The sequence below is a fragment of the Rhea americana genome, unplaced genomic scaffold, assembly GCF_003343005.1.
Source record: "Rhea americana isolate MKP2758 unplaced genomic scaffold, rheAme1 scaffold_4, whole genome shotgun sequence".
Taxonomy (NCBI): Eukaryota; Metazoa; Chordata; class Aves; order Rheiformes; family Rheidae; genus Rhea; species Rhea americana.
The window spans coordinates 2,790,080-2,818,021 of record NW_028186534.1 but is presented as its reverse complement, the minus strand read 5'-3'; the positions used below and the strand labels follow the sequence as shown (position 1 = coordinate 2,818,021).

Genomic DNA, 27,942 nt, shown 5'->3' with positions numbered 1-27,942 from the left:
CTCTTCCCTCCCCTTTCCCTGCACTGCGAGAGCCAGCGAAAACTCCCGTGCAAAGCCCAGCCACCACCGCTAAATAGCCAGTGCGCTCCCCCGGCCGCCTGCTCGGACTGGAAAGTTGCGGCAGACTCCGGTGCTCTGCTACCGCGGGGAGAAGGCTCAGGACTTACAAACCCAGCCAGAGGCACGGGCTAAGCGTTTTGCACCGCTCTTCTTCTTCCTGCACAGACCCGAAGGCAGCATCTTTGTTTTGTTTTGCTTTTTCCCTTCTGCTACTGCTCCTTTCTCCTTGCAGCTGGGTGTCTAAGTGCTAGGAGCTGCTGCAGCCTGCGGTGCGTTGCAAACGCTGATACAAACAGACAGGAGACATCCAGGCGGCCCCGGGTGGTGGTTCGTCCTTGGCTTTGTTGCTCCGGACTGAAGAAGCCCGAGAAGCCGGGAGAAGGAAGCGGCTGAGGAGGAGGAGACAGTGGAGGAGGGAGCAGAGGAAAGGAAGCGAGAAAGCAAAGCCAAAGTTTATTTGGAATAAGGGAGCGTGGCCAGCCCTCTTCCAGGCTGCGCGCTGGAGTGAGGTCTCCAGCCCCTGCGCCGGGTGAGGTGCCCGCAAGACCGCGATGGCCGGAGAGCTCAGCATCGGAGCCGAGCTGCCCACTAGTCCACTGGCCATGGAGTACGTCAACGACTTCGATCTGATGAAGTTCGACGTGAAGAAGGAGCCCCTGGGCAGGAATGACCGCTCCGGCAGACACTGCACCCGCCTGCAGCCTGCTGGCTCCGTCTCCTCCACCCCCATCAGCACCCCCTGCAGCTCTGTGCCATCCTCACCCAGCTTCAGCCCCACCGAGCAGAAGACCCACTTGGAGGACCTGTACTGGATGGCCAACAGCTACCAGCAGATGAACCCTGAGGCGCTGAACCTCACCCCAGAAGATGCTGTCGAAGCCCTCATTGGGTCCCACCAAGTGTCCCAGCAGCTGCAAGGCTTTGAGAGCTTCCGGGCCCACCACCATCACCACCATCATCATCACCAACACCACCATCAGTACCCTGCAGTCACCCATGAAGACCTGGCCGGCAGCGGACATCCTCATCACCACCACCACCACCACCACCAGGCCTCTCCCACCCCCTCCACCTCCTCCAGCTCCTCCCAGCAGCTCCAGAACTCGCACCAGCAGCATCCCCCCTCCAGCAGTGTGGAGGACCGGTTCTCGGACGACCAGCTGGTCTCCATGTCTGTGAGGGAGCTCAACAGGCACCTCCGAGGCTTCACCAAAGACGAGGTGATCCGCCTCAAGCAGAAGAGGAGGACCTTGAAGAACAGGGGCTATGCCCAGTCCTGCAGGTATAAACGCGTCCAGCAGAAACACCACCTGGAGAATGAAAAAACCCAGCTAATTCAGCAGGTGGAACAGCTCAAGCAAGAAGTGACTCGGCTCGCCAGAGAGAGAGATGCCTACAAGCTCAAGTGTGAGAAACTTGCCAGCAATGGCTTCAGAGAGGCCGGCTCCACCAGTGACAACCCGTCTTCCCCCGAGTTCTTCATGTGAGTGCTTAACAAATACAATTAAAAAAAAACATAAAAACCCCCCGACCCCGACCCTGTCAACTTCCCCCCCCCCACTCCCATCCTTCTCTGACATCTCCATCCATCTGTCTGCTTGACTAGCGAGAAAGGAGAGAAAAATAGAGACTTGATTTTTTGCAGCATCCAGTCTTCTAGATTAGCTGTGGGAAAAGTAGGCTGGGGGTGGGGACGGGAGAGGTAAAGTGCAACTTTCGACTTTCGTTTGCGAGTTAGAGAGAGGGATAGAGGCAGAGGCAAATGAGAAAAGGACAAGCGAAGCGTTTTATAGATCACTTGCTTTCAGAACRAGATGGACTTTAAGAGAGTAATAATAAAAAGGACAATGAACAAGCCATCTATAACGTACTGCTTGCTTGGAAAGAGAGGACATTACAGCACCATTTCATGCACAATTTACCTGCTTGGAAAAAGAGAATAAATAAAAAGGACAATATATGCAAACTCTTCATATATTGCCTGCTCTGAGAAATAAGTTACAGGACTCAGATGGGACATTCAATCCAAGAAAGGAAAGAAAGAAAAAAAACTCATCAGTTTTATTGCCTGCTTGATTATATAGAAAAATACGAAAATCTGCATTAAAAATATTAATCCTGCATGCTGGACATGTATGGTAATAATTTCTATTTTGTACCATTTTCTTGTTTAACTTTAGCATGTTGATCATCGATCATAGCTTTCTGTTGTTTTGTTTCATCGATAAGAAAAACATCACAAGTTATCAAAACTTTTTACTGCTTGTGCAGTTTTGTTCGTTGGTTTTGCTCTCTTATTTTCTTTTATGGTTGTTAGCTTGTAAATATCTGCTACTTCAAACCGCACAGGAAAAAAAAAAAAAAAAAAAAAGCAAAACATTTCAGCAGGCTGGTTATACGGTTTGTTTGGTATTAAAGAGACACTTAAAGTTATGGGCATTTTTGCATTTAGAAAAAAAAAACTTTGTATATCTGGTGCACTTTTAAGTTGTCATTTTGGTTTGTTTGTTGGGGCAGAAGAAAAAAAACCCGCCTGAATGGCATTGACAGACCTAAACTTAACAGGGAAAGCTCTCATCGGTCACTAGAGCCTCCTCCACGCTTTAAAGTGGCAGTGAAGCTCTTTCGCCGTCAGGACAGTTCTCAGCCTGTAGTGGTTAGACTTGGCCATACAGTCTCCCTTCTGATTATACACTCAGGAAGCGAGGAACGGACGAGATACTAGTTCCTTTTAAGACACAACTGCCCCTTGATTTTCAATGAAATAATAATAAAACTTGTTACAAGTCAAGCTGCAATCTCAGTGAATGATTCATGTCGCCATTTAAGTTAGGTTTATCAATGTAGGAGTGGATGAGTGGGCTGGAAACGCATATAAAACTAAAACTTTTTTTTTTTTTTTTTTTTTTTAAAAAAAAAAAAACTGCAACTTTCAAGTGTATTCTTTTGCAATGATTTGTAATCTGCTTCTCTGCTTCCCTATGCAGCGAGTGAAAGTTTTAGCCAAAATTTATTTGCAGTTGTATAGTAGTAGTTTGGAGTCTTATGGGTGTTTTTATTACTTTTTTTTTTTTCCTCCTGCAGGTCAGTAAAAGGATTTTACGTTGCACTGACAAAAATACCAAAATGAAAACTTATTTTTTAGTTTCCTTTTAGGATAGCTGGCACTGCTGGCCGGRTGCATTTTAAGTTTGTATTAGTTTATAAATTAACAGTAATAACAAGATTGTAATGAACAGCATGGTGCTTGCAGTTTTAAATATTGTGGATATTAGTCATGCATCAGAAAACGATCTTTGGTTTTTACTGATTCAACTGTGTTGAAATCAAAACATTGCAGCAGCGGAAAAAATTGTTTTTATTTCATGTAAAGTTCTGAAGGGATCAATTTCAAATCCTGCTTATGATATGAAAAATATTAAAAAACCTGGTCTATTGTAGTTTTATTCAGACTGGTTTCTGTTTTTGGTTATTAAAATTGTTTCCTATTTTGCTTATTAAAATCATTGAAATGGCATTTCTTGGAGGGACCTGCTTCTCTAACGTCTCGCGTTCAAAAGCTTCGGGACCTGAAATCTCCCCTCAAACTGCTGTCCAGCAAAAGCAGCCGCCGAGCTGCTCTCCCTGCGCGYAGGTCCGAGCAGGGCTGGCGGAGCGGCTTGCCCGGCACACGCCGGGGGGGCGCAGCGCGGCCGCGGCCCCGCTCCGCTGCCTTCCGCGCCTCCCGCCCCGCTTTGCCTGTGGCACAGGCGGAGCGTCCCCCGCGCGGCTCCCACGCGCGACCGCTGCCCACGGGGCCCGGAGCCGCGGCAGCCTCGGGCCGGGCCCGGCGGGCGCCGCGGCCTCGCTCCGCCGGTCCCTGCGGTGGGCTGCGCTTCTGCGGGCGGTGATGCAGGAGGGCGCGGGGCTGACGGCCGCGGCCGTGCCTTCCTCCGGCGTGAGCCACCCCGGGGCTGCGAGCGAGAGAGATGTTAAGTGTAGTTTTTTTTTTTTTTTTTTTTGGGTTCCCCACCGCCGCCGGCTTGGGCACGTCTATCCTTTCCCCTGGCTCTTTGAGGATCCGGGCTGGCTGTTCACTTTCCTCCGCTCCATCGGTACAGTTTATTTATTCTGGCCTTTTCTAAAGCATGAGCAACGGACAGAGTTTCGAAGAGTTTTAAGCTGCATGTGCAGAAGAGGAGAGAGCTCGTGTATTTTGCATCTCTTTTTCCCCAGGGCTCTCCCCCACCGTAAGGCAATGCCACCATGCATTAATTGCTTTCAAGCTCAGATAATCGCCTAGCTCCCTAAATTGCAGCCAGAGGAGGTTAGAAATCGCCCCTGCTCTTCGCCCCAGTGCGGGAAAGGGAGTCCCAGAGCCCGGTCGCAGCTTTGGTCTCTTTTTTCCAGAGCACGCTGCTGCTCTCGAAGTGTGAAAACTAGGTTGAACTTTAAATCCTTCTTAAAAACAAAATCCAGTGCACCACACAACCGAAATAATAACCTCTCTCTGCCCTTTTCTTCCCGACAGCAGCGAACTGCCTTTGCAGGGACGACATAGGCACGGTTGGAGGACAAACCGGTTAAGAACAGAGTGTGGGAAAAAAATGAAAAGCAAATACAGTAACTTAAAAACAAAATCCCCTCTTAAATCCCAGCCTCATCCCTGCGTTGTCGGAGACAGCTGGGCCGGCTGCTGGGATGAGAGCGGAGCAGGGGCCCGAGGCTGATCTCAGCCCCCCTGTACAGGGGTCAGGAGTGGAGACCAACCTCGAACCCTGCGGCCCCCTCCCGCCCCGCGAAGGAGGACAGGAGTTTACAGAGGAAAAGGATGAGAGCACCCGGTTGTCCGTCCACTGCCTCCCCCCTTGCCAGTAGATGCTAGGGCTGCAGAAAGCCTGAGAGGAATATTGTTTGTGGGAACTGCCACCGCATATTAATGTCCCCTCATGCATGCATTGAATAAATCACTCGGGCTAATTGAACAACAACAACAACAAAAAATAGCAAAACAGGCCTTAGAAAAGCCCTCCGGATTCCCACCGCAGAACTGTGTCAGCGGCGGGGCAGATCTTTTATATGGGGAGAGCGGTTGCGGCGGCCGGCGAGTTTGCAGCGCTCGGTGCCATTTCTGAGTTTTAATTTATCTGATTAAAAAAAAAGGGAAAAAGAAAGAAAAAAGCAATCGGCGCCACCACTACCAGCACAGATTGAGCTTGTGGGACTCCGACCCACAAGTGCTCAGTGGGCTCCGCCAAGCCGAGCAAAACCCAGCGCCACGGGGGACAGGAGCGGAGTGCCCCCGCCGTGCGCGCCCCCGCCCGGCTCGGGCCCGGCGGCTCCGTGCCGAGGCGAGCCAAAGCCATCGGCGCTTTTGCTCGGCGCGGTCCGGCCTGCAGCGGGGACAGCTCTGTCCCGGCGGGGGGCAATGCAGCGGCGGCAGCGGGACGAGCGGTCCCGGCGGTGGCGGCGGCAGCCCGGGCCGGGGTGCAGGACGGTGCCCCTCGGCTTTGCCGCCTTATTGCCCTCCCCGCGTGTTTACTTTGATGTCTCCCTGCTCGTTACTGATCTGTCAAGGGCTGTCGCCGCAGAAGTCGGGGGCACTATGGAAAGAAGTTTCTTGAAGCAAAAGGAGAAGGACGGTGCATCTCGTCTGCCCCGCGGCCAGCGCTGCCGGGGGGACGGTCCCGAGGGCCGGGGCTGCGCGGGGCCAGAGCAGGGCGTGGGGCGCAGSCCGGCTCCCGCTCTCCTTCCGCAGCCCTAGGGAGAAGCTGCGGGGCATAAAGCAACTTTTCTCCCCAAGCTCCGCTTATCCCTCCTCCTTCCCCCACTCTGGCGGTGCTGCTTTGCGTGCGCTCTCTCTGCCCCTCGGTGCAGCCACTGCGCCCAGCGCGAGGAGGGATCCGCGCCCATCCGCGGCCGGGGCTGGGGGCCCGCTCCGCCCCGCTCCGCGCCGCCCCGCGGAGGCGAAGCCAGCCCCGACGGCCTGGCCTTCCGCGGGGCGGCCGGGAGGAGGAAGCGGGCTGCAACCCCGGCAGCGTCCCGCGAAGGGCGCAGCTCCGAGGGGCCGAGCGCTGGGCGCAGCTCCGAGGGGCCGAGCGCTGCCCAGGGCCCGCCGGGGACCCCGCAGACGGGCAGTCTCTCCGGAGCGAGAAGAGGTCAAACTGCCCCCAAAGACCCCGTGCAGCCGGGGCTGGGTCCCACCTCCAGCCGCTCCTTGCAGCCACGGGGAGGCCGAGCTCGGGGCGCCGAGACCGGCCCCGGCCCGGCGCTGGGGCTTGGGGCTGCACTGGGGGGAGCGCAGGGCGCTGCCCGGCGGGGAGGACCAGCTGCCCTGCACCCTCGGGAACGGGGCGTGTGGTGGGGAAGAGCCYGAGGTTCGTGCAGCCAAATTTGGCTGCCGGACGACAGTTAAACTGTTGTCTCGTATAGCCCAGGAGAAYGATTCCCTTCAGTGAAAATCGTATTATTTTGTTTGATCTCGCAATTTTGCAAGAGCTATTGCTAACAGCTGTAGCGAGCATTGCATCCCGCGTCCGGGGCAGAGGTGACTACTGACGAGGGCTGCTCCCAGAGTTAAACGAGACACTCCRGCAGGAAACACAATTGACAACACCCTCCCCCCCCCGCCATTTACTGTCACAAAACTTCAAGACTATCTGTGCCAAGCATTTAATAGACTACTTTAAACATTCCCCTCCCTCCTCTCCTCCAGGAGAGTGTATAAAACTGATTGTCTTTAATTCCAAAGCAGAGGAATCTTAGACTAAAAGACTTTTTGGAGTAAAGATAGAAACACTAGCCCAAGACTTTCCAGAGATGCTGAGCGGCGTTGCCCTACGGTGGATGAGCGTTCAACGTTGGGGTGGCAAGCACGTTGGGGTGTTAGCAGGATGAGCCAGGGCTTGCGAGATAACTGTTCCCAGCTGTTTTAGGGTTTATTTTTTTTTCCTTTCTTTCTGAGCTGGCTAAGTGCCCGTCTGGCTCTAGCAGGCTGGTTGTTTTCTGTGATTGACAGACCAAGGTCAGGGAAGCTCTTCAGGGCTGTGGGTGTCAGGTTTCGCGGAGGACAGATAAACCCGCTCCGGCGCTCGGGCGAGCCCCCCGGCCCTCCGCGGCCGCGGAGCCGCGTGCGCGGGGAAGCCAGGCCCGCGCTGCTGCCCGGGCAGGTGAGCGCGGAGCGGGCGCGGGGCGCGGAGCGGGGCCGGGAGCGCAGGCGCGGAGCGCTGGCTGCGGGCGCCGCGCTGCTTCGGCTCCACGCCCCGCGCCTCCGGCCTGCCAGCATCCTCCGCTGCTGCCGCCGCCGCGCTCCAGGGGTGCCTCTGGTTTTTCCCTTGTATTATTTTAATTTTTGTTATTATTATTTTAATTTCTGCATCGTTCTGATGAAATCGAAAGAGCACTTTCCCTGCCATCGAGGGGGAAACGGTAATTTTGCTCCTTATTTGAGCAAGCTTTGCTTTCTTTTTTTAAATCGTTATGTTTCACTCTGTTAAGGTTACAGTAAATCTGAAGTTAACATGCACACACATACACACTCTAAATAGCTTATTGCATAATCCTGCCTAGAGTGTTCGGTAATGCAGCATGCAGCGGTCTCTTAAGATCCCACACTGGACTTTTGTTTTATGTAAGAAGGAGAAGAAGAAGAAGGAGAAGAAGAAGAAGAAGAAGAAGAAGAGGGGGGAAAGAGCTTTTGGTGCTGCCTTTTCATACTTTTTAAAAGGTGGCTTTCAGTAGCGAATTTTGAACACAGCATGAAGTGCTACAAAACAATTTCTTGCTATTGCATCCAGGAGAGGGAAGACACTATTTATATTTGTGAGCTAGTCCTGCCCATCATGTTATATGGAAGTGCTAGAAAATGGATTGCAGTGTATTTGACACCTAAGATATTGAGAAACCTATGCCTTAAACAGAAATGCTCCAYTGGGTGTATATTGTATTTATACATTTGTCATGATATAGCTGCCAGAAATATTGCAGCCATAGTAAAGACAGAAAAAGTGCATTCCACGTATGGAAAGTGATGTGTCCTCCTGTCACACAGTGACTGCTACTAGATTTTGGAAAGAGCTGTCCTCTGCCATATTTTATTTCCCCTTTTAAAGTTTCACTGTTTGTCTTAAGGCACAGATGCAAAACACCGCATTTCCACTTTATACATGTGTTCTCTTAAAAGATTTGTTTAGATAAGGAAACCAATGCTAAGTGTTCTCACTTGAAAGAAATTAAATATATAGAATGATAAGCTGCTGCTAAAATATATAAAAAACATTTAAATTAATAATAAGAACTTGTTCTGAGGCAAAATTCAATTTTACTTCCTATTATGCAATCTTTGCATGTAAAGTTGCTTTAATGCAAAATAGCAGCTCATCAAAAATTCTGTTTTATTGGTATCAAAAATTTATGATATCCTGAGGCATGAGGGGCAGAGAGCAAGGTAGGAAAGCTATGTCCTTTTACCAAGTTYAGTGCTTTCTTTAAAGAAACATCTCAAACTTCTCTCTCCTCCTTTCTTCCTCAGTTTTGGAGGCAGTGGGTAAAGGTTTATACCAGAGTAAACTCCTCCAGTGACAATGTCATTGCGCAGCTCTAATACACCATTTTGTTGACTGTACAGTCTATGCAGACTCGTTTTCACTGCGATACCAGGAGACACTAGGATGTGTCCACACAGATGCAAAAATGGAATTATTTACAAACACTGAAAGAGGATGCTTTTGTTCAACATTGCAGTAATGTGTATGCATTGAAAATACATACATCGTTTGCACCTGCATTTGACTATTGAAAACTCTCAGAGATCTAATTCTGGTCTAGCCTAGGTTTCCCACTAATGAGACTTCATTGTTTCTGAAGTAATGCTGCTAGCTTTTTAAAGGATATCAGACATTCACTGAGAAGGGCACTGGGTTTAGAAGGATTTTTTTCTGAAATAAGAGTGGCAAGAAATCAGTGCCAAGTATCCAAAATACGCTTTCATAAAGATAAGTAATAATCATTTCTTCATCWGTAGAACTTCAGGTAATTTATTGAAGGAGGCCACTACCATTACCTCTATGTTACGGCTGGGGAAACTGAGGCACCGAGAGATGCTGTGGCTTGGCCGGTGTCAGAGTCAGGCTCATGGCTGGACTAGGTCTTATGAGCTGCCTGGGCCATGCTGCCTCTCCCCTAGTCACCCCAGCTGGAAGCACGGGGCAAAATCAGCCAATGACAAGCGGGAGGAAGCCAGCTTCAAACTCCTGCAGTCCTACATTTGCATGGGTCCAGGCTCTTCAACTGGTTAATGGAGCAGAAGCTTTCCTGCTGTTTTCAGGGGGCCCGTTCAGAAGAGAAATTGCGGAGGGCAATAAACCTGCACCTTGGACTTGTGCTAACTGCTTCTTCCTTGCTCTTGTGCTGTGGTGCAGTTATTACCTAAAGCCTTTACAAACATTTAATTATAAACAGGTCTCTGAGCTAACACCAGCCCTTATGGCTCCCTGGATCTCTGTTTTTCCCTTATTTAAGGTGGCCAACAGTCATAGAAAAAAGTGCTTTCAAATGTGAAATCTCTGCCCACGAGATCCTAAAGGAAAGCTTTTACTTTTATACTCAGTCTGGCCTATCTTGCTTATACCCCAATCACATCCAGCTCTGCTTGGCTGGTAGCACTAGTGCTGTGATGCTAACACCAGCTCTAGCACGGAGCCATCCTGCGCTGAGGCGGAAGCCGAGGAGCATGGAGCACATTCAGGACACCAGGAAGAGGACCACTAACCCCCTTTTGATAACAGGCCGTTGATATTTTTATGCCAGCCTTGATCCACGGATGAGGCATTTTCTTCTGGCAACTGTAGTGGTAGTGTTACACTGGGCTGCGAGAGAACATCCTCATCTCAGAGACTGGAATAGGACAAATTCCTCAGGTTCAACACTGGTTCTGAGGAGCAACAGGTTAACCCACTCTGTAGATGGACAAAAGGAGTATCAGAGATATCAGCAAAAAAATGTTTCTGGAAGGGTATTTCGAGGTCTTCACTTACCTCCAGTCAAGCACCCAGAAGAGAAAGGTATCAAGCAAATACCTGTGAACCTCTGGGGCTACAATAAGTGACTCATGCATAAGTCAGACAGACAGGAATCATGATAATAATAATAATAAAATGGCTTTCTGGTTTGTAATATTACTAGATCTTTCTCAGAGTGATTTCTGTCCTTCTGCTCACAGACTTAAAGCATGAAGTGACACAAAATAAAAGGATCTTTTCCTGAGTCAAAATAAAGCAGAACAGAAACAGTTGCATTAAACAGCAGGTGAGTTTAAATTTGAAATACATTGATTTTATGGCCATGTTACACAGCTCAATAATTAATGACGTAATTAAACATGTAAAGCACAGTGGAAATATCARCTAGTCTCTCCTCTAAAATTCAAAACCACTGTTTCTATTAAATAAGTCTTGTATCTTTTAAAAGAAGTCCTTTTCCATAATCTGTTTTCAATTGAACATTACAGTAAGTATATCAAGATTACTGGATCACATTGTTTACAGATGAAACAGTTTAAAGGTGAAGTTATTTTTGGTTTGAATCTTCTGTGTTTTCAAACGAAAGGCATTTCTGGAGTAGCTGCTGGAGAAAAAAATACTGGAGAAGAAAAAAAAAAGAAAAAAGGAAGAAGATAAAACATGGCACTGTGAGGGTTAAGCAAGGTCCTAGGATCCAAGTAAATATTTATATGAGTGCTCAAAGAGGGGGGAAAAAAATCTCAATATAACCAAAATATAAATCATGGTGCTTTATGTTAGCTGTCAAATTATTCTAGCCCCTGCATTCCAGTACTTGCTCTACTGGTAATGTCACATACAATATGCGGGCTTATGCTTTGGTGCAGGTTTGGCAGGTAATTAAAGTCAGTTGTATGGAGGTTTACACAGACTCCCTCCGATCTACTGAAAGACAAACAACCTGCTCACTGTGATAGCTGCAAGTGTGCAAAACTGTATGGGAAAGGGGATTCTCGCAAGCGGGAGAGAAAAGCCCGTCTCCGGCGTGTGGGGCTCTGCGCCTCGTCTCCRGTGTGGATTAACTCTTTGGTGGCTCGGGAGCTTGCCCTTCTTTGCAGAGGAGATGAGAACTGGGTAATGGCAGAATCAGCAGCCAGGCATTTGTCAGAGGAAAAAAAATAATAAAAGCGAGCCCTGAGGGCAGCTAGCCCTCGGGTCAGGTTTGCCGACATTCCTGACCTAGGGGAGACTATTCTTTCTAGAAGTCATCTGGCGACCTTGCCTTTCTGCTTTGCCCAGGCTCTGCTTTTTGGGGACTGCAGTCACGACAGAGCGAATTACTCCTGGCAGCTTCAGAACGCAGCTTGTTCTCCAACCTGCGATGGTCCTGGGGTCCAGGAGCTCTTTCTTGGGAGCCTGCAAATGATGCCCAGAGCTTGCATCTCAGGGCCTGTGATTGCTGTCTTTTATAAAGGAGAATCAGAACCAAAATCTGAGACTCAGCCTCCCCCCTGCCCTTTACACTTCTTTCTTCTCCATTTGACGCCTGTGTGCGTGTAAGCGGGAAGAGCCCTCACCTCATGTGAAAGGGAGAGCTTCAGAAACACCCCATTTTTGCTGGCTCCTGCTGTGGATTTTCCCATCTCGGTGGGGAGGCTCTTTGCCTCAGGAGGCACCACATGCCTCCTGCGTGCTCCGTGGAGGACCTGGGTGCAGGGTTGCAGGTTCTGTGCTGGGAAGCGAGTGCTGTGAGGCCAYGCCTGGGTGGGTGCACCCTCGGTGTCCGGGAGCCCCACCAGCACGGACACTGCCACCGTGCGATACCCTCTCATTTAACCGCATTTAACCGCAGGATTAGCATGGCACTGAGAGCATGGGTTATTCCCCTATGTCCTCTCTCCCCACGTAATGTATCATCCCTGCCTTCAGCCTCCATCTTTGCAGACGGAGGCTCTGGGCAAAGAGCAACTCATTCCCCATATGGGTTGCATTTTGATGGAAGTTTCCAGGGCGGAAGCCAAGCTATAAGGAGGAGACMCATCTGCAAGGACAACCCCACCACTAGCATCATTTCACAGGGGCTAGTGAACAAGCACCATCTGTTTCATTGCTATCCACTTGCCTAGACATGAGAGTATCCATTCATATTCATCAAACCAGTCTCTTATGCTAATGTCTGTCTACCTCCTTTCTTATCTTGTAGTCCTACACAAAATCAGTGAGCAAGGGCCTTCCTGAATTAGCCTCATTTCTTGTTGCTCAGCTTGGGAAACGCTGGGCTGAATCCTGGAGGAGAGAGAAAAGAAAAAAAAAAAAAAAAAAAAAAAAAAAAAAGCAAACATCAACTTTTGGAATCGTGTAGGTCCATTTATCTGTTACCAATCAAATAGTGATTTGTCTGTCTGATAGGGGTATAGATAAAGTTTTCAGCAATTTGCAGTAATTAAATGTGAAAGGGGAAGAAGCAGAGGGTTTCCAGGCAACACGCTGCAGAAGGGGAGTTTTGGAGGAAGAYGCAGAACCCCTTAAAACATCTGCCAGGCTGAATGAAAGGTAGGGGTGATTTCCCTGCTTTCATGGAGTTCCCCCCTCCTCTTTTGCCCTGCAAAGACATTCTCCTCCCTGCTGCTAAAGTCAGCTGCAGGGAGAGAAAATCCATGGACACTGGGAACATACTTTCCAAAACAGGTTATTGCCGCTGATTACAACAAGTGGCAGGTATTAAACAGGAAAAAAATATCCCAAGGAAAGACTCTATCACCTCCCCCATAAGGACTTTGCTCCCATGTCCGAATTATGCAAGCTAGAGCACAGTGCAATGCTCAGTATATTCAAGATAGTTGTCAAGAGCAAAGTAGAAACATTTCCAGCAAATGCACTTAATAGAAGTTTGTTTGCCAAGTGCTACAGCCTCCTTTCTTGGKTATAGTGAGGAAAAGGCCGTTTTCATTAAGTGGGGAAAAATACCATTCCCTCCCCCCCCCAGCCCTTCAATTAAGAAAATCCTAAATCTCTGAATGAAAAGCTTTTTCTAGCCATTCACTTAGTTACCCATCAGCTCTATCAGTATTGTACCCAAAGTTTATTAAAGTGCCCCTGTTGTGTACTCCTTTTTACAAATGTTAGCAATAGGAGCACAGCCCCGTTCCCAGATGGGCCTGACTGACCCGATCCAGCAAATGGATATGGTGGGTGAACCAGCAACTATGATCCAAAGGCGATGTAGAAGAAACTGAGAGGAACCCCCAGTAGGCTTGAAATATGGTCACATTTCCTGGGGTAACAGAGTCCGTGGGAATTTGGCCGTTGGACTTTGCTGAGGATAGAATTTCACCCCAGCCTCCGATGGGGTTTGGTGCCTTGTGCCAGGAGATAGCTGAACACGGGGAAGAGATATATTGCAGCAGCAATTAAGCTATAATCAGTATCTGCCTTTGCTTGAATCACTTTGCTCCACCCTGAACATGCAGTACAGCAGGGCTGGAAGCTCCTTCAGCCAAGAACTTGGGACTCCAGGGAAGGGGTGTGTTTGTTCCTCTTCTGAACTAACAACTTAATTCCAAAGGCAACCACAGTTGTCTTGAGCTACCGTCGCCAGTGCAATATGCCTTTAGCAGAAAGCARGAGCTTCCTGTGAATGAAAAAGGCCTGAAGATGATGCTTCTCTTTCAATTAGCTACAGGGCCTTATAGATTCATGCTTTTCCCTGAAATCTCGTTTGGCTTCTTTAGTTGCTGTTCCCAATGACATAGTTTATTTCCCTGCAGATTGCTATTTCCCAGGGTGCTCTCACTGAGAACGCCCACGAGAACCCTCTCTCATGGCTGGAGTTGAGGAAGAGCTACTTCCCATTCAGAGAACCTGCTGATGACTCCGAGATGACTCCATGCAGCAAATTTTGCAGAAAATCCTCGCTGACCTTGTCCCTCCGTGCTCCCACATCACAGGAACACCGGCTGGAAGGGAGCTTTGGCGGCCTCTAGTGCAACCACTCAGAGCAGGATTGTTGCCAACACTAGGTCAGGTCAGTCATGGCTTTGCCTAGCAGAGTCTTGAAATCTTCCAAGGATGGAGACCGCGCCTCCTCTCCGAGTTTCTGTTTCATTCATGTTCTTCTGCTAATTCTATTTGTAGGAATTTACCCAGCTCCAAAGTAATTCTCCCACTGACAGGACAATAACTTGGAGTTGTTTTGAAATCCCCACTTCCTTTAAGAACCTGATAATGCCAAAACACAGAAGAAGTCAAACACCTATTATGGGAGTCAAGAACATTCAGTCTTCTATTTAGATTCTCAACCCCTCCCCCCCAAGACTACTCCTTAAACTTACAGGCTGGAGGCGTCTGCAGTATTAACAATAAAGTTGTCCAGTCCCCTGAAGTTCTGCTCCTGGAACACCCAGAAGCAGCTCACTGCCTGTCTCAAGCTTATGTCTCATTTGCATACATGGAAATAAGATATTCTTCAGATTCTCCAGGCTGAAGAGCTCCACTTGCTAAAGTATTCTTGGAGCATTCCCATCAGGTCTGCCTTACACACAGCAGGATTTATGTACCAAATGTATATGTAATTTTTGCTATGAGTCCCAGAACTTCACTCCTCCCTTCCAAGCAGATGTCCTACCCACTCACTCATAGAGGCATGTTCACAACATCTTTCCCTCCTCCCAGCACAGATAATTTTATACAAAGTAGAAGAGCTTAAATAGAGTAGAGTAGGAAAGTAATGTTGGGATGTAGTCAGGGATTTCTGGGGATGTGTGCTTGCATTCCTGTGTGCAGTAGCAAACCTCATCCTTGCCTCTTGCCCCCCCCAGGTAAGCAGCCAGAGCTGTGGCATCGGATAGGAGGGCTTTGGATACCCACCTACAGGAGAAGGCTTAAGCTCTGGATGTGACAGGGAGACCGATGCCCCGAGGTACTGAATGATTTAGATAATCCCCAAGAGATCATGATTTAAAACACCCTTTTGGTTCTTACCAGCAAGCATGGATGAATCCTTGCTTAGTTTGTGGCAGGACTCATAGAAGACTTACGAGGACGACAGTGAAAACTTCCATGTTCCAGTGTGTTGTCCACAAATTTAAAAATTTCAGGGGTTATTTGGTTGCCACCAAGTCCACACAAGGAAAAAAAAAGTCCCACAGAGGAGGGATTCGATAGCTGCAAGTCAGAGTAAGACAAAAGTCCAGACTTAAAATAGAGGGCACGTTATTATTATTATCATTACAGAGCTAAAGTAATGGGTGACTATTCCGTCACTTAGAAATTTTAGGGAAAAGATCAGATATTTTTCCAAGATCTGCTTTAATCAAATTAGGAAGTAATCCAGACATGTCCTATGGTCTGTTACACGTATGAAATTGGATTAGATGGTCACAGTGGTTTCTTCTGGTCTTAAAATTGATGAAAAAAATACAACCGTGGTGATAGTGGAACAGGGAAGAAAGGTACTGCTGAACTAGCATAGAGGCTGAAGGACATACGAAAATATTATGAATTCTAGGATTTATATAACAGATTGCATTCACTTCAGCAGGAATTCCACCATTGTTATTTTTTTCCACATTTAATTTAAAGAGGCAATATCCTTTTAAGCTTTCTTTCTGCAGCTGAGTAGATTAAATTTAAAATAGTAAAGTGCTGCAGAATAGATCTAGGGATGTTCAGGGCTGGAGGACAACTTAATGAAGCAGAAACTGAAATACTATACATCTCCAATAGCTTTAATTTATACAAATATTATCCTTGTGTCTTTCATAACATGATGCAGAGGATCTGAGAGTAYGGTGTAATTCCTTTGCTTTTCAAGATATCTTTATCCATTTTAGTACCTGGGTTTGAAACCAGCCCAATTCAAACCAAAAGGGCCGTAAAATTTTTGCTCTAATTGCTGAAACAGGCTTGCACATATAAAATCAGTTTAATGGCTGGAAAAGGCTGCATGATGTATAAATAGGGATAAATACCAGACCACCTAGAGCACACAGTTGCTCAGACTGGTCAGTACTGTAATCTGCAGACCGCTCAGGAATGGCAGCAGCATCGGCCTCCCAGGTTACCCTGCAATGGAAATCAGAGACCCTCCTGACACAGGTCAGATCCAGCATGTCAGTCTGTAACAGCTCAGGTTTGTAGCTGCATACTGGATGTACCTTTGCAAAAAAAATATTTTGATCTTTCTTATTCCACAGCAAGCTCTAGAAGCAGGCAGATTAGACTGCGGTGCCAGCCCATTTGATGTTAACAATAAACCAAGAGCAGCAGGAGTAGGAGAAAGCCATGGCTTAGCAGGCACCTGAAGCAGGATTTGGTGGTGGTGGGTTATATGACGTCTTAGGCTCAGCAAGATCAAGGTGCAATAAGGCTAATAATTCCAGCCCTGCTGGCAGTCACTGGAAGTCCTCTCTGGTGTGGTCCAGGCTGACCAGCAGATGAAAAGGCAGTGTCATCGAGGCGGGCACATAGCCTGCTCCTGGCCAGCTGTGTTCCTTCGGCTAYCCCCATCGCTTCAGTGGCCCTGTTCCCCTTGGACAGTGCAGAAAGCTGGTGGCACTCCTTGACCCTAAGCCACTTTTAGTGTCCCCTTTATCTCTCTGTKCTTTGGCTTGAATGTAGAAGTGGTCAACAAAGGGAACTGAGGTTAGAGTTAGTAACTTTGGCCAACCTGATCTCTCATGTATTTTGTGATCACAGTGTGCCACTTCATATACCCAGGAGGACATCAGAGACATCTGTTAGTAACTCACTTTGTTATCWTGGTCACATCACCACGTGTTGAATTAATTTTCTTTTCTGAAAGGCAAAATAATATCATTAACTAGCCTCTGAAAAGGATTTTGAAACTTAAAGAGGAGGTATCTAATATTTAGCACCTTACTGATTTACAAATGTTTGAATCTGCTCAAGACATGCAAAACCGGGCTTTTTTCTTTTTGTTAAGTATGTTAGAAGTGGGGAGAAAGAGAGAAGAAAAAATATGTTGCTGGAAGACATTCTTATTCTGAATAAAAGTAGAGTTYGTTAATGAAGAGGGTTCATCTTTTCTTTATTCTTCTTAACATGCATTTTCATGATTGGTTACAAGTCTGGCATTGCTTCTTCCTTCATATGCTGCCAACAGTTTTCTGTGATCTTAATTTTTCCCCCTCTATGAAAACCTCTGAAAAAAAATCCATATATTAGTCTGCAAGTACTTGATTGACACATAGATTAATGTTACACAATTAAGGAGTGTTATCAGGTGAGTGCTTCAAAAATCACAATATTTCACAGGCAGTCAGGCTTCCTGACACCACAGTAAGTAGAAATACTTTATAAAAATTATTTAGAATCACCATCTATCATCATGAGAAGCCTTGTGTTGTGCTAAAATAATTGACAGGTTGATAGCTATGAAATGTTTCCAATCCAATAAAATACAGCATAGTATTTCCAATAACACCACCAATAYGCAAGGATTTACAGTGGTTACCAATTTATTACAAAGATGATGGTGTTCTAATTCRTGAGCAACTTGAATACATTTCAACTCCATGATCAGCGTCCTTCAAACTATTGCTAATCCAGTCATTTCTTCATGAATAAACGAGCTATGAATATGCATATTAGATGTAGCACAGCATGGGCTGCTCTGCCACCTTACTTCCAGAAGGTCATGGACATAAATCTTTCCAGATGCTAATATTCCATCTACCTCAGCAAGGTTTCGAGCAGCTTCCCAGGCTCCTAATGCTGTTGAAGAGAGGCCTAATTGGGTAGAAACCCTCACGTATCCACTCCCTTGTGGTTCGCGTGGAAGAAAGAGAAGCTAGAATTAAAAGGATGGAGTTCGAAATGACTCTGCCAGGCAATCACAGGCAGTTCATCAGTCAGTTAATGTGTTCCTAATGGCTCTGCCTTTTCCAGGAGCGCTGCTCTGTACCTTGGCTTGAACTGGCAACTCTGGTGCAGTTGCCTCCATCCGTTTAAGCTGGACTTGAAGCAGGTCCTTTCCTTCGCAGGAAGCACAGGAAATACTTTCAGTGAACTTCAAATAAAAGCCCAGATTGCTTCATTAGCCACCCCCCTTGGTAAGGGCTGGATGAGGCAGCCAGGTATTTGGGGAGGCAGCACAGAAAGCCAGGAGCTGYAGCTAGGCTCTTTCCTCCACCTTCTCTTTTTCCCACTTCACTGTTTCAGTGCTCCTCCCTTCCCTCCTGAGAAGTTTTAAGCCAATATGAAAGGTATGAATTTCTCCTCTATTCAGGAAAATAATATAAAAAAAGTTGGAAAATGAAACACCTCTTTTGTTCACTCGCTCCTCATGCACTCTTGGAGTTAACAGGGTTAGTTCTGGTCTTGTTATATAGGGTTTAAGACACAGAGAAACTCTGACATCGATGAAATTACCTTTGTAGGGTGAAAGAATTAAGCTTCTGCTATTGTTAAAACAATCAAATACAAAGTCATAGGTATTGCTAATTCAGACCCCTTCTCATGGCTATAACACCACCAAGAGCAGCAGGTAAAATCTGTGGCAACTTGTAGGCAAGTTTTGTTTAAAAGAGAAATACCTTTGGACTTTTTTTTTTTTTTTTTGGGCAACATTTGCTTTAGGCATCCGCCCAGACTTTTCCAGCAAGGTTCAAGTACCAGGGATTTCCTTTCCCCACACTGCCCCCAAATTCAATGAGAGAGAAAAGGAATATAATATCCTGGAGTAACAATTAACCTTCATTACTCTTGTTTGTCACAGAGCATATGCAAGTTCAGGAGGAATAAATGCACTTAAGTACTGTCCTTTCAAATTCTTACTAGAGGATACAGGTTTATCAAAGAGTCAGTTAAAAATCTGCACCCAGTTCTGGAACAGGCTCTTGTGAAGCGTAAATGCTGTCCTTCTCCAAAGGTCTCACTACTAGAGAACTTGCAACAGGAATTTACAAAACTACCAGCTTATTAAAACTATATACATAAATTGTTACGGTGAATGCCACTACCTATCGATCTGCAGTTCCCTAGCACATTTCACTAAGTAAGTTCAATGACCTTCATAAACTCCCACTTGGAATGCAGAAAACATCATTCAGGTTACCCAACAGTAAGCTAGGTACAATTACTGATAGTGTTATTCAGCATTTGGTTTCTGTGCAGTTCACCAAAGAGAGTTGGACTTAGAAACTTAGAGACCAGCCTGAATTTCCTGCTTCCTGCTCATCTCAGTGTCACTCTCTTCCCCAGCAGAGGAAAAAAAAATTCTCACTGTCCAAAGTGCGGCAATTCTTGTTAGAAGGGTGTTTTCCATTTTAAATAAATGTTTGTTTTCGGTGTTACATATTCTTATTCCAAGAAAAGGGACATTACAATACTTATTCCAAAAAAAAAAGGGACATTATACTAGGTTATTGCATTATTTAGATGGTATGCAGGATCAGATTATAATTTCCAAGGGAAAGCAGCCCAACGCCCATCAGAAGTTATTCAAACAGATTAAATATATCCACTGGTCTTAAATCCAGTCAGTGGGCTGGTTTCACCACTGCATGAAACAAATCTGGGCAGGTCAGCTTAGCTACCCTCCTCCCCCTTACTTTACCCAACCTGGCTTAGACTGCTTCACTCAAATATTTTCTTTCGCATGTTGCTGGCAAAAGCATCAAAACTCTAGCTGGGCTTAAGTTACAGCTGACAAATCACAGTAATTCACAATCAGAGCTACTGTAGTTATTCAGAGCAACCAGTGCAGCCAAAGGGGCTGAGAGTGACTGACTGCACTGTAAAAGTCACCTGCTAGAATTTCTTAGAGCTGCCAAGTAATTTGGGTTAATGACTCTTCCTTAAAGACGCACCTTGTGAAGGAGGGTAGGCCCCAGCGTACCTCCTCTCCAGATCAGTCTCAGCTATTGGAGGAGCAGGATGACTGGGATTAAATTGGCCACTGAGGTCTATGATGTTGAGATGGTAAAACCTGTTATTGTCAATGAACACAAGACAAAGCCAATTTAGCAGCTCTCARAAGCATCCAAGGCTAACAGAGGAGGTTAGTCCTAGAAACGAAAACAAATGGGACAATGTCCCTGCTTTTCATCTGCCCCCTCACCAGCATCCCACAGCAGGGCGTTACGGCTTGCACTCCCCTCTGCAGGGAACGTACTTGCTCCTCTTTAGCAAGCGTAGGCTTTACTACCACAGTCATTTTACAGTTCACAAAGCTACACATTTTTTTTAATAGTGGTTTAAATTCCTTGACATACAGTCATTGAAGAAACCTGAATAATCTGGTTGTAATGAAAAGTGAAACTCATCACCATTTCTAGGTATAAACACCAGTTCTGTTCAGGAGAAGTTTCAGGGCCTCTTTTTTTAAATTTAGCCAGGTTTCACAATTACTGTAGGATAATCTGTCACAATCTGGATTCCTCCGGTTTGATTTTACCCTCTTTTTAAGCACTTATTTATTTGTCTATAGAAATATAGAAAGTACTCTAAAGTCAATATATTTTGAGCCTTCACATTCAAAAGCCTCAGTTTTCAACTTTCAGCTTCTGGCTTCTCCACGTACTGTTTCYAATACCTTTACGAACTGGTGCATTGTCTGATGAACTGCATCTTCAAAGGCCGACATCTCTTCAGAGGAACGGGGTGAGCAGCTTTATTCCRGACAGTTTGGGGCATGACACAAGGATCTTTTGTGGGCACTTTGCTCCTTTTCTTTCTAGGATTCTTTAGTCCAAAATAGAAGTAACTTTAGAGCGAAAAGTACAAGACTGCTCTTTGTGTATTCAGCTAGCCAACTGTCATGATTTTATGAGGAGTCTCATGACACATGGTATTTTCTTAAAACTCTAGACCTTGGAGTCACGTGCATATACCAGAGTCTCAGCATTAACAAAGAGAAGAAGGTTTCTGGCTTACATGGATATTGGGAAAGCCTGAAAATAGTGAACCCAGAGAACAGAAGAGCCCCTGACCTGCTTTACAAACCCCTCAGGKTTTAGGAGCTAAAATCCTAATTTTTGAGGGGGGAAGGGGACAGGAGAGATAGGACTCCATTGCCCAACATTGAGCTACAATAGCTCCACCACTGAAACACATCCTCTGAAACTCAGCCCTGAATTTATTGCATTACACTAATTGGAGTCAAAGGCCATTCAAACTTACAATAGGAAACAAGACTTGGGAAAAACCCATACCCAGAAGACAGGATTAAGAAGAACTTCCTTGACTCCCAGCCCATCTCTTTCAGACAAGCTGAAAGGTTTAGGTGCTATAATTCTAAAAAAACAAAGCTCTAAAGTGAAACCAATCACAATCAAAATACTGTCACTGACTCAGCTGACACAGGAGGAAAGAGACTAAGGCATCCTAGAAGCCTGATGCTCAACATCCAAGTTCATCATATGTGAGGCTTTACCAATGGGAGGACTACAAGCATCTCTCAAGACACTGCAGGCCGCTGACAATCTAGCTTTAAACCTAGGTGGTGTCATTTCCTTTTTCTATAGTTAGCTTTTTCAGGACAAGGATTTTTTGGTCAATGCAGAAGAGTCTTTCCTTAAAGCTCCCATGGGGAAACAGAGAGGCTAATCCAGATCACAGAACAGGCCTTGTTCAGTCCAGTATTTTTCCTGTGTCGTAACAGACATTTGATAACAAAGCAAACCTGCACAAGCAAGTCAGCCCATGGCAAAAAGAGTAATCCACTTAAGTTGGGTGGTTTCTGTGGTGCAATACAGTGTAACACTGCTTCCCCTCTGGCAGTCCTCGCTAGAATCTAAGACACGTTTTAAGTAGAACAAGTTTGTGAGGCTCAGACAAGAGACCACTTTGCAAACTTGTGTGTGCATGACTTGAAAGAGTGAGAAGAAAGCACACTTAGGACACGTTATTACAGGAGCTGGCAGCAGACAAAGGAATCTTTTCCGGTTTCAACTAGTTTATTAGTAATACAACTGCAGCACCTTAGATATCAGTAATGAATTAGCACCCACTAGAGCAGGCACCAAGATATATTCCTTGTCCTACGGTTTATGGTTGAAGGGACTGTCCTGAACTACACAGATAAAGGAGCCTGGAGTTCTCTAAATGGATGGGACTGAGTCAGAGCCCATTACAGRGCCCAAAATATGTTCCTCTTGAGGAAGATAAACGTGCAACCTCTTCACACTTTCAAATAGGCACTAAAATGCATCTGAATACAGGGCAACTGAATGCAGCACAATTAGAGCACAGCATGTCACCGCCTCTGAAARTCTGCAATGTTCACATCATTCCTCCTTGTGTACCTCTACAGAGCACTGCTCCTAGAAGAAGCATACCTATATTTCTGCACTCAGTTTGGGATTTTGCAAACGAAACCCTCGTGGTTTGTGCCAGACATAAGGCATCTGCTACAGAAACTTCAGTCTTTTGCAGCTCTCAGTCTGATCTGCCATGGCTCTCACGTGGCAGCCTGAACTGTGATCACCAGTTAAAGTATATGGAGCTCCTCTATGGTGCACACAAGTGAACCTATTAAATTGCTTTACCCAGTGCAAGAGCTAGACCTGCCCTCAGAAGCAAACAGCTAAGGCACTAACTCATCACATTGCAAAGGGCCTGCTACTACAGGAGAAATAAACAATCATACAAAGCTCTTGCAACTAGGTCCTTGAAACAGTTTGATCTATTTGTCCTRTTTTAGAACAGTGATCTTCTGAATTTGCATTCCTCCTCCCCATTTCACCAGCCACTTCTTACACAGGGGCTAGACCACCACTTATTAGAAGGGTGGCAGCAAACCCATTAGAGTATACTTCACTGGGACCAAAGTATTATGCAAAAATCTCATATTCACTGTATTTATTAGAGATCACATAAGATTCTCAAAACATGACTTTTAAAAAGATGTTATTAATCCCACCCTGAGCATCTGCTTATCTCCTACCTCCTCCTAGCTACAGCGAGCTAAGAAGGAAACTTCTTATCCTAAGATGACATTTCACAGCCCTCCTTTTTCTGACTTCCTCTCCCATCTCTGTCTCAGGCCCTGCAAGCAGGAAGCAAGCGGAATCTCAAGACTATCTGTACCTTGCTTTGACTTCTACCACTTCATTGTAACTAACTCATGTTTGTTAAACCATCTCATGAGATATAAGCTCATGCACACATGCTCTCCAAACAAATAGCTTCCTGATCAGAAGACTTTTGCTCAAGAAACTCACCCCACATACTCCCAAGCATCCCATCTGGAGAAGAAACAGTTTTTTAGGAAGAGCTGGTTATTTATAACCTCACCAATTCCCCCAACCACAGGTGCTTATGTTTTCTTGCATGGATATCAGCTGTTTTCTCCCAACAGGTTGATTAAGATGAAAGGTTTTCTTTCCTTCAACTTTTCTTGAATATTTAATGCTACATGTGCTTCTGCACATCTACAGACAGCAGTTTTGGGGTCCAGGCATGCTGGGAGAAGTCTTCAAAGGGTTTTGCTTCCCCTCCTGCGAAGTCTTGGGGATGAGAGCATGCTTGGCACCAATCACTGGTGGAGGTACGTGGCAGGATTTGCTGCATATGACAGGATAATATGAGATACCCTGAGAAATTTAAGAGCAGGAGGGATAATTTCAGGCTCCATCTGGCAGTCTTTATACTGGCACCCACTGGGGAGGAAAGATAGTCATACAGTTAAAATATGAGCTTTGTACTCAGCCCTTGTTATTTGGCTTTTCCACAAGCTTCCTGTATAACCTCCAACAAAATCACTTAGAGGTAGTTGTTTTTGAAGGCCTTCAGGCAGGTAAAATCACAAGGAAATAGTTTTGGGCATCTATSTTGCGTTTGTGCCTCAGTTTACCATACATAAAAACAAAGACAATAATATTACTTATGCTACTCCACTCCTCCTGGCTTCTCCCAGATATGAGGTGCAGGGCAAGAGGTACCTCAGAGCACAGGTTCACACCTAAAATGAAGTGTGGCCTCAGCAGGGCAATAGCTCTACCTCTCTGCAGGGCTCCTCAGTGCTGGCCAAGGCAGGGCTGGGGCTCACAGCATGGTTGGAGAGCGAGACAGCTCAGGGAAGSGGCCAAGTGCCCACCCAGCATCAGGGGCTGGCACTGGTGTGATGCCTCGCATGACAGGGGCTTCTCTGCTCCCCTCAGGTCCTTATGYAGGATAGGGAGCACCTAAAATGGGTTTGGGAGGTGCGTGTGCACTTGGATTTATTTTATTGCAATTGGGTTGAAATCATTTGACAGTATTCTTTGATAGGTTGGAGGGAGTAGGTGAAGCCTTGTGAAAAATCTTTACTAAAATACTTTGGGTTACTCATTTTAACGTATCAATTTATTGAGACGTTTGGCATAAAATCTGTAGCAATTCTCCCCAAAGATTTCAGCAATTCGATCCTTTTTTCCCCCCCAAAGCACTGTATACATTAATTAATAGCTTTTATATTTTAGAATAGCCAAAGGCACACTATTTTAACCAGAAAAATGTATATATTGACACACCTTTAAGGCAGTAAACTTTTCTGCATATTAATATTGAAAGGAACCTCATTAATTAGGCAATCACACACACACAAATCTTCTGATAGAATAAGTGCATTGAAAGTTTTAGATCACTTGGGACAAGTTCTGCCTGGAGCAAAGCTGCAAAGTTAATGCTCTGTATTAGCTCTGGCAATCAACCCCCAAAATGGCTGCATCCCTCAAGGCCAGTCGTTCCATTTGATCAGGTTGCAAAGCAAATTAGCATTCTCTTTGCCCTGGCTATGATGCTTCCTATTCTTTTCATGAATGATTTATTGGTCTCCCCTGCTCAGGATATGCTTGTTTTACCACCTACCTTTTCAGTGATGTTTGCCTGCAAAGGTATCCCGAGTTTCTGGTGCTAACTGGAACTTGCACTAGATGCTATTTTGTATCTTGTATTGCTAAGAAGGGTTTGTTGCATGGTATCAGGAGCTTTAGTGGCTGCTGTCTTTTCCATTTATCTTCCTCCAAATTCTGGCTTCTTTGTTTGGGGAAAAACTCCCATTGACAAAAAYGGGTCTCACACTTCAGGGAAAGTTCTGCATTTTCAGAGATGACAGCCAAACCCTGCAGAGGTGATTTGCAGTAGCTGGCACTCTTGGAGGAAACTTTGCAAAGGCTTGCAAAAAGCCCAAGAGTGAAGCAAAGAGTTCAACACAGGCTGTTTCTCACGTACTTGGAGCCATCACGTGAAGGCTTACAGGGCAGACGTGTTCCCGAGCGGCCCCTGCAATTCTTGCCCCTCAGCCTCCAACATTAGCAATGCCGGCTGGGGTGTATCAGAGCTCTTGCAGCCTGGGTTTCTTTGCCATGGAACTAGGGCTTGGGSTTAGGAGGAGAGAAGAAAAAAGGGTCTCATCCAACTCTGGCATCRAAAAATTCATAAACCAAGAAATTCCTCTTGGTTCTGTACTTCAGACACAGCAAAAAAGCACTTGCTGGTATAACAGCTGAAATAGTCTTTGTCCTGGAGGTTCTTCAATAGCTTACATCTTTTTGTTTATTTTGAAGTTAGCTGTAGAAAAACATTATAAAAAATAAGACTGAGATAATGCTTTTGCCCTGTTACTCCTCCCATGACTCTGTACTGGTTTAAGAGATGAAGTCCTCTCCACTTGTCTTTCCTCTTCCTATTTCATGCAACCTTTTGCAAAAAAAAAAAAAAAAAAGTCTGATTTTTCAGGAAAACTCTCTTACAAGATACAGAGGCATCAATCAATTTGGCTAAAATCTGAGTCTTCCTTCCCAAATGTTCCTGAACTGAATCAGTCTGTCAGTCTTGGTTTAGTCGTTTCTTGGTCTTGGACTGGTGACAAATAAATGGACAGTCATTTGTAATGAACTCCACAAACCTATTATACTGATCTGATTCATTATGTACTTCAAGTAGAAAACTAAACTTCAGACGGGTTCCCAAAATGAACAAGAACTTTATCAGCTACAGTTTGACTGCAGTGTATACCTACACTGATTTCCATGTGTTATTGTCTATTTTCATCTGTACAATTAAGAGGAAAATCAGATCTGTTTCTTCCGATGTCCACAGAGCAGTGACACCAGAACCAGTCTCATTAGCACTCATGGGAGATACTGGTACAGCCTGGGAAGAGAACATGCAGCTTCTGACTTCTTAAAATTTAATGACACAGTTTATAGGTCTTTGATCCTCTAAGTTATCTTATTTACAACAGGCTCATGAAAGTCAGTGGAACCTATTTACAGTCTAGGAAGTTAAGCACAGGAGTCAGTCTGTGCAAGATCTATAGCCAAGAAACTAATATTGTTCTGTACAAATGTCATAACATTTTCTAAAAGTTAATAAATGAAGAGATTGTGTTCTTTTCACCAGATATTGAAAGCAGTTGGCTCCTCTGTGCCCRTCAGAAGTGTCCCTCATGGGCTAGGAGGAGATTTCACCCCCAGAATTGAATAAATATTATTCTGTACTTAAATTGTTCTCTACCTATCTCCTGGCAACTGYGCTTCTCTTTAAAATTCTTGAGGATGGTTCAATAATCCTATAGACTTGCTATACCTGTCAATGAAGTGCCTCGAGCCATTTTCTTAGGTTTTAGGCATAGTTTAACAGCAGCTTAGTTATGGGAAAAAATATTAAAAAGGAAGAAATACTCTTTGCTAGCTGGAGTTACTCTACGGCCAGCTCTGTTGTGTGCGAGTGTCCATAGAAGAGAAGTTGTCAAATAAATCAAGCCAGCATGCTAATCCAAGACCAACCAACAAGCTCCTCAGTCCTGCAGACCTTTATAGGTAAAGAAATGGCTTTCCTTAGCTTCTGTTCTGTTCTGTTCTATTCCTATGCTTATCACTGAAATGTATGAGATTCTTTGTTCAGAGAAACAACTAATCCATTGAAATTTTCATCTTGGCTGATGGCTGTCATGGAGAATTTCAGCCTGAACTTTTTAGGTTTGGCAAAGCTATAAGTTACTGAAGATGGGGTCTTAACACAGCATTTGGTTACCTTACCAATGGGCGGCGTTACCAGCACGGCCTATAAATATGTGCCATTGTGCTGTGAGGTATCATAAAACATAATTAAAACCAAGCTGCTGTTGTCAATGTTGACAGACATGAGTGGCGTCACCAGCCTGCACTGCCTTGCCAGGATGAGGTAGGACTGCTCTGATCCTGAGGTGAGAGGCTGAGTATCCTACCAGCTGAGCAGAAGACTCTGAGACAGGCTTTCCTGGAGCAAAGCCCTGGAACCACATCGGCTGAAACCGAGGACTAGCGTAACGTGCCTGTACTCACGAAGGCCTTATCCCAAAGCCTAGTGATCTCACCCCTTTTAGTYTGTCTGAAGACCAAACTCGATTCCTTCCGCAAATGACACACCGAATAGACCAGTTAAAAAGGTCTACTTTGAAAGGTAAAACTCCAGGAATGATAGGTTTTAATGGCAGTTTTATTCTGTTCGTTACTGACAAAAAATACTTTCCCGGCGCCTGACAAGATAAAATAGTGAATAATTGTCTGAGAGCTGGGTGGTTCTCCGGATTCTTTGCTCAGTTACTAACCCCAAGCTAATGATAAATGCATCAGCTCTGCTGCTTTGGGTGTCTACTTGTCTGTGCCCCTGCCTGTTACATGCCTGTCCTTGCTTGCCCTCGTGTCTGTAAAAAAGRCACAGCACTCAGCAGAGGCATAGGGCCAGCCTTTCCATATAGGTGAGTGCGCAAAGGCACATCGCCTGCCCCCAGTGCACCTGCAGAAAAAAAGAGGCTTTTCTTGATCTAGGCAAGGCACATGGCTTACCACACTGAGATGAAGAAAAAAAAAAAAAAANAAAAAAAAAAAGAGAAAACCCTCTCCTGATTTACTTGAAACTTGGCATTGAGCTTTGTAGGTAGTTTTAAGTATAGGGAATTGCACTGCCCTGACCCAGA

The 27,942-nt window shown here is 45.6% G+C and overlaps 1 protein-coding gene across 1 annotated transcript; it reads left to right on the top strand.

Annotated features, from left to right (window-relative positions):
* Positions 1-6: 6 nt before the first annotated feature.
* MAFB (MAF bZIP transcription factor B) lies at positions 7-3,506 on the top strand. The gene is made up of 2 exons (XM_085313938.1): positions 7-1,543; positions 1,706-3,506. Exons 1-2 carry the CDS (start codon positions 612-614, stop codon positions 1,764-1,766), a joined length of 993 nt encoding a protein of 330 aa, XP_085170064.1. The 5' UTR covers positions 7-611; the 3' UTR covers positions 1,767-3,506.
* The last annotated feature ends 24,436 nt before the right edge of the window (positions 3,507-27,942 follow it).